The 7,562-nt window shown below is 43.1% G+C and overlaps 1 protein-coding gene across 1 annotated transcript in view; it reads right to left on the bottom strand.

Annotated features, from left to right (window-relative positions):
* Positions 1–3,688: 3,688 nt before the first annotated feature.
* Positions 3,689–7,562, bottom strand: part of bcl11ab (BAF chromatin remodeling complex subunit BCL11A b) — a 33,308-nt gene continuing 29,434 nt past the window's right edge. Inside the window, exon 3 of the mRNA XM_046047379.1 lies at positions 3,689–6,890. Coding sequence (XP_045903335.1) covers positions 4,903–6,890 — 1,988 coding nt within the window. The 3' untranslated portion in view covers positions 3,689–4,902. The remainder of the gene's footprint in view (positions 6,891–7,562) is intronic.

Raw genomic sequence — 7,562 nt, 5'->3', positions numbered from 1 at the left:
GGATGATCCACTGACTGTTGACGCAAGGAGGAGACAGAAGCAACAGAGGGATGGAGGAACGCAGAGGAATAGAGGGAGAGAAGCGAACAGGGAGAAGTGGCATATTAGGAGGATTAGAGAGTCAATTCAATGCGTCAACTCTCTCCTGGACAGGATTTCCCCAGCAATGCCTGGGAGGCCTCCCCTGCTTTAAACACACAGGCAAGTCAGGACAGAGAGAAGGGTGAAGTAGGGAAGGAAACTGGAAAGAGGGAGGGGGGAATCTTTATCTTTTCAAGAGTGTTTGTGAATTAGTTTCGATTAGCATAATGAACTAATAAATTCTTGCCCTTCAACAGAGAACCAGTGTATCCCCTAAGACATGCCAGAAATTTTCATTTTCTCCAACATCTTGTTTTACAAATGAAAAACAAGTTTGATGAAGAAAAATATTCAAACAGGACTGCGGGCGTTATTGCCTGCTCAACAAACTTTTTGAAAACTCTCATTTCAGCTAAAGAGCTGTCACTGTTGCCTTTACGTGTTCAGGACATACGTCTACACAAGGAAGATGAGGAGGGGCGCAGGAGATGGTAGGCAAGGGCCAAGAGTCTGCTATGGGAAAAGTATGTCTGCTATGCATGGGCTGTTTGGTGGTGGGATTTGTGGGCCAGAGCATTGTTGCTTTCTTGACACTGAACTTGGGATATCGGAGACAAGGGATGGGGTAACCACCCTCCTTAACATTATAAGTGTGTATATGTGTGAGAACACACACAGGCTAACAATCCCTCGCTCCCAAACTCACACAACCACCCCCACTTCCTTGCGACTCTGCTTTATCTTAACTGTCAACACCTGGCCTAAGCAGGAACCTCTCTCTATCTGTGAACTTTAATCTGGCCCTGCTAGGCAAACAGCGCCGGGCTCGGACAAGGAGAGCGATTAGTCTGTCACGTTGCCCTCCAGTGCTTCAGCAGGGAGAGAAGGAAACATCGAAGGGAGAGGTCGGAAGAAAAGAGAGAGATTGGGACACAGGAGGATAAATAAAGTTAGCTCAAAATGAAAAAAAGAGAGACAAAACACATGGTGGACATAAAGAAACTTAAAGACAAAGGCTGAGAGAGTGAAGTGGGGGCGAAAAAAGAGGAGGGGACAGGGAGAGAGACAGGATGAGATGGGGAGGGTTTGCTGGAGATATCACACAGATGGTTAGCTGACCTGACAAGGCCACAGACCAGAGATATGGTGGTGAACTTCCACCCTCCATGATGGGTGACTCAAGCTGAACCATGCAAACACACCTGGGCGCAATACATCCAAACAAATATTATCACAGTGCACTTAAGGACAATGCAACATTTATTAAATGGTCTGTGTGTCCATGTGTGTGTGTTCTGGTGGTTCCTTCTGCTCTGAATAGTCTTCTATTGTGTTTTTTTTTTTTATTAGACTGTGTGTACACAGACCACAATAAAAAACAAAAGCTCCAAATTCAGATATGTATGTAATACTTTTTATTTTTTTCAAGACAAAATGGCTGAGTGAAGAGAATAATGCAGACAACAGCTGAAAATAGAGTGGCATCTCCGTAACTGAAAAATAACAACAACGAAATCTGTAAGTCGAGCAAGATGAATGTTGATGAATGAATGTTGGTCAATGACCTTTGGTCATCAAACAGAGAAGTTAAGCCATCACAATTCATCAGGAGGGAGAAAAATCAACTGATTTATTTTGCAGTGACTCTGTTCTGAACAGAGCATGTGTGTGTATAGTCATAATAAATAATGTCGACCAATGCCGTAGGTCAACTTCAAGTTCAGTTCAGAACAAATAGCTTGAGAGTAAATACAGAACACAGGATGAATCAGGCTGAAAACTCAAATGTACCTCAATACCATCAGCAATAACATGTACCAATCTTTAATCTTTCTATGATTTCCATTATATTTAGAATATGCCTTGCATATGAGATGTACCATATTTAAATTATAAAGCACCATGGTTCTTTTGGCAATGGAAAAACAAAAACTAAATTTAAAAAAAAGTACTGTAGCATAAAGAAAATGCTTTTCAGATTGGTGATGAATTGATTGCATATGACAAAAGGTCTTTTTCAAAAATGGCTGGAATGTTATCAGGTGGTACGTGTTCAAGGACAGTAAAAAGTTGGCTACCGAGAAAACCCAACAATAGCTTGTATTACTGCATATAAAATGGCAGGAGAGAAAAATATATAAAACAAACTAAAAAGATATGTACAACCACCTGTTTTTACCTCATTGTGGTCACTCCAGCGGGACTGCCTGAAAAGGCCATTATATGACCTCTCACCCTTTGGGAACGCCACAACATTTTCTTTTTCAAAAACATACTTATTTTCAAGCATACAAATTATTCACACTATATTATCCTGCCAAATTAAGAAAATATACGGTGGCAGCTTGTTGGGATTTTTTTCACTACAGAAAAAAAGTGTACATTGAAACCTTTAAAGAGTACAGGCAAAACAGTTAAAAATACAGGCTTCAACATAAATACTATAAGTGCCTACACTAAGTGAACATTAATTTCAAATACCATTCTAAATACAGGAAAAAAGTAGACCATAATGTGTTTTGAACATAGGAACTTACATGAGTGTGCATTTTCCTATGTGTTTTAAGTTCTCTCTATATATTTATATATCATAAATCTCTCCCCAATGCAAATTTTTGTTCAACCTGAAGACTTGTGTATAGTAAAGGCAAAAAAGATGAAAGACATGTTCATTACAATTCATTACATAGTGATCAAGTCTCAGATGTCACCAAGACAGAAGAAAGAAACAACAATAAACAATAAAAAATAAAACAACATTTAAATACGATTCTCCCCTAAATATATTGAAGTGTTACTTTAAAAAACTCAACAACACAATTTACTTAATCTTTAAAATCAAATTTGTGGATGTTTAATCTTTCTGTACTGAGCAGTATATTTCTATAGTTGGTATGAAGCAGGATATTTCTATGGCGGTTCCTGCATTTATACCCTCGAGGGCCAAACTGATGTTTAGCTCTCAGAAGGAGACATGGCTGGCAACGGTTTCTAGTTTTTTTTCTTTTTTCTTTTTAATGCAAAGCAATGACACCACACTAATCTGTCAGCATAAGAGCATGTTTTCCCTTAAGTGTCCAACTGTAAACTGGGAAAATTGAACAGTGCACGTAGGTAGTCCCAGATCTGAAATCTGGTCCTTATTTTATACTCAACCGACTGTACCTCCGATTAGAGAGACAGATACAGAATCCAAGGCAGAGTGACAAGTGCTATATCATCAACAATGAAGGGGGGTGGCGATAAAAAATACCACAATGAGGTCTATAGCATGTTAACTGAAAATAACACAAAACGTGAATATTTTACTCTTAAAAATTTGTGTGGAAGGGGCAATTGGTTTGTTTTTAGAAAATTCAGATTCTTGACTTTTACTATGGACAATTTAAGATTGTTTCCAATGTGAGTTAATAAAAAAAGATTTCAGATTACTTAAGGTTTTCTAATATTGAATGCGGTAAAGAGAATAAGCGCTATAAGGACATAAAAATTTGAATTGTAGAGACACCTGGTCAACCCACTCCCCACCCGCTACCCTGACCCTCAACCGCCCTTACCCACCGACACCCACCCAAACCCCACCACCCAAAATCCACAATCTGTCTGGCTTAGAACAACTGAAACCCACTCTGTGGTCTTCAAATGGCTGCTCGCTACACTGCCTGCGTGCTGACACTGAAGAGACATAATTCTGTGCTACTTACAAAAAAAACCCCTGCAAACTTTTAATTTTCAAAGAAAATAAACACTCTGGAAAATTAAGAGCTTAACGTTGGTTAAAACAACTCGTCAGACTACCCTCTCAGTATGGTACACCTGTACCAGAAAACGCCTAAACCAAAACTCTACACACCAATCTCCTACTCCTTTTTAGCATGTAATATGCCAGTAAACAGAATCATAATCTGGAGAATAACAATATACATGAGTCAGGCAGATAAATGATTTACCAGAGATACACATAATCTTTTTTTTCTTGTTTTTGTTTCAGCTGGTTCCTTATGCTCTGCTAAGTCACAAAACAACATGGGTCGTGCAGGTGCTTGATGCAAGGACCTGCTTGTTCCATATGTGCACAAAAATGTCCTGTAATCTTCTATAGCTGAAACTCCGAGCTTATAGCAAAAAGGAGGATTAACTAATGCAGGTAAAATATCCAAGGCACTCTTTGTTGTCATTTCACACCATAATGTTAATTTCATTGCTGTTTGAAATATTTGATGGCGCTAGTGCCTAGCATTCCATAGGCAGCCCAATTTACATATATATATATACATATATATACCTTTTATCTCAATCTTGCATGGAAAATCTTTCACAAAGATCAGTTTTAAGTGTGACCCTGCTTGTCTTGATGTTTTGATAATATGACACTGTCCACTATGTTTGAACACAAAACTGTACATGATATGTAAAACAGTATGTACTGTATGCAGCATGAGTTCTCATAACTAACTTTTTTTTTAAGTTGAAGAAATCAAAAGTATCAACAGCAACACGTGTACAACCAAACCCACCAGCTGAGGACAGTTTTCTCTCTAAGTAGCGAAAACACACCGAGCATGCTGTCCAGTTACAAAAAATACAAAACGTGTAAATTATTGCACAATAGAAAGGCTCAAAAAGTTTCGCTTTTGATGCAATAGTATCGCCCCAATGATGGATCATGCAATCAGCTTTTCCAGTCAGGGATGATAACAGGGCTGTACCGTGTACTGGTGTCTAACCCTGTTGTCCTTTCCCCTCACTTATTGGCTAGTTAGCCAGGGTCGCTTATTAGCCAGGGGAGCTGAGAGAGAGCTGCAGCATGCTGCTCTTTGCCTACTCAGTCTTAATGTCATTAGCCAGAGGGCGGTCACTGTGCCACTTCTTCATGTGTTTCTCCAGAGTGCTGTATACACTGAAAGGCATGTGGCAGATTTCACATTTGTACACGTCCTTGCCCATCTGTCCGTGGGTCTTCATGTGGCGGGTGAGCTTTGAGCTCTGGGCGCACGCATAGCTGCACAGCTCACACTTGTATGGCCGCTCTCCAGTGTGACTGCGTCGGTGCACTGTCAAGTTGCTGCAGTTCTTGAACACCTTGCCACAAAACTCACAGGTGTCACTGCGGCGGCCATCCTTGGAGCTCGGCCTGCCGTTTCCACTGCCACCGTGGGGAGTGCTGGCCCCACTGCCGGTGCCGCTGCGTCCTGAAGTGGCCCGTTCCCCATCCAGCTCGCCAGGTGGAGTGGAGAAGCGCAAGCTGCCGTTTTCTGACGAGTGCTCAGATGAGGAAGCGAAGGGCGATTGTCTGGAGTCCCCACCTGTAAAGTTGATGAAGGGGTCCTTGAGTTGTCGTGAGGCAGCGTAGCCAGCTAGCCACTGGGAGTACACGTTCTCTGTGTTTGGGATTGTGGGCGTGGGGGGGTCAATGTCCTTCTCCACCTTGATGCGCTTAGACAGCGGACTGAGAGAGCCAGGGCTGACCACTCCACCCAGCAGCTTCCTTGACAGACTATCAGTGGATAGAGGTCCCAGGCCATTGATGGTACTGATGGGTCCATCATCTGCTCTGTCTGACTCCATGACCAAGTCATCATCTCCAGGCTCCCGGGACAAGCTCCGGCGGTGTGGGTGCAGGGCCTCACTGTTCTGGTGGTGACGGGCCCCTTCTAGCCGCAGGCTGAAACGATAGTCATTCCTTCCCTCTCTTTCTTCAACACCACGCTTGCTCTCAATTCCCTCCTCCTCCCCCTCCTCCTCTTCTTCTTCTTCTTCTTCCTCCTCCTCTTCCTCCTCCTCTTCCTCCTCCTCCTCCTCTTCCTCCTCCTCTTCTCCATTTTCAGACATCAGGCCATTGTTCTCACTCTTGAACTTGGCCACCACTGACTTGAGAGCATCTGTGGCACTGCCAATCAGCTCACTGGTACCGGGTTCAGGGGAGCTTGCAGTCGATAGGCCATCATCTGACTTGGCATTAAGCACAGATGACTTGCTCTGACAGTGCGTCTTCATGTGTCGTTTCAGTTTGCTGGCCTGAGTGCAGGCATGGTTACAGAGGTGACACTTGAATGGCTTTTCGCCTGTGTGGCTACGCCGGTGAACGATTAGGTTACTCTGGAACTTGAAGTTCTTCCCGCAAAACTCACAAGACTTTGACTTGAGAGGTGTGCCCGGCTGGACCACGGTGGACACAGCATTGGGGGTGGAGCGTGAGCCAGAAGGTGACTGAGACGTAGAAACAGGAGGCGTAGCTGAAAATGGAGGCTTAGAACCTGGCTGGAATGGCTGTAGCAGCCGTTGCATAGGGCTGGGCCTGTTAGGGGAGAGAGGTGGGGAAGCCCCAGTTGCATTCCCAGCCAGCTCACGTAGACGTCTAGAGAAGTCCATGCTCGGAGGGGCTTCTAGTGGCACTGAGTTGAGCCTCATCACCCTGTCAAAGGCGCTGGGATGGTGGGTTGCCAAGGCCAGGTCATCGGGGCTGAGGTGGTGGCGTGGTGGTGGGCTGAAGAGTGGTGGGGTTCGGGGGTAATGGCCCTCACGAGGTGTGGACGCTGAATCCCGGCCAGACCCGGAGCCTGGCATCCTCAGGTGGCTGTAAGGACTGCCATCAGCCAAGTGGACAGCATGGAGGGGAGGCTGGGAGGAGGCACAATCACCCCCCATCCCAGGAGCTGCAGCCACAAGAGGGGTGAGGGGGCTGCCAGGTTCGCTCTCCAGATAGATGCGGAAGCCGTGGGTGTTCTGGGCATGCTGGAGCAGGAACCAGGCACTGGTGAAGGGTTGCTTACAGGTGGTGCAGGTGTAACTGCTGGGCTCATCTTTATCTGACAAGAAAACACAGAGAGAAACAACATTTTAAATTGGCCTGTTAAAAAACTCACTGATGAACAAATAACTGATTTAACACCATGACGGTAGAATCTTTCATGACACTTCAATGATGGAAGTGAGATTTTAAAATGTATAACAAATTATCCAATATGATCATCAAAAACCAAGAGGACATGGAGGATTTATCAGCAAACTCATTTCATTTTCAATTTTTCGCCAAATATTTTTGGACAAACTGACTGTGATTATATAGAAGCTTCAAAAAATATTTAATATTTAATTGATCTTGAAATGTCACAACAAAATTGGGTGAAAACAATTTGGTTAACAAAGAGAAGTCTTGCTTTTCACTTTTTGTGATCATTAAGCATGGCACACTGCACAATGTATTTGAAAATCGTCATTACAGAATCTCAGATCTTGAACTATAACATATGTGAAAACGTGAAAACTCATTTCATATTTTTTCAAACCAGCATTCACTTCCAGTAGGTACATGCTTAACAAAAGAATAAATAAAACAATAATGAGAGATATCTCAGGCAGCTAATACACAATTTACACAGTTGAGAAGGCAAAGGAATATTTCCAACAATAATTGACTTTCAATAGCACTTGCACAGTGACTGAAGATTTGCCTGACAATGCACGCCTAATCTCGTTAA

Source organism: Micropterus dolomieu, linkage group LG04, assembly GCF_021292245.1.
Source record: "Micropterus dolomieu isolate WLL.071019.BEF.003 ecotype Adirondacks linkage group LG04, ASM2129224v1, whole genome shotgun sequence".
Lineage (NCBI taxonomy): Eukaryota > Metazoa > Chordata > Actinopteri > Centrarchiformes > Centrarchidae > Micropterus > Micropterus dolomieu.
The sequence above is the reverse complement of the archived record's forward strand: the minus strand, read 5'-3'. Positions and strand labels throughout refer to the sequence as shown.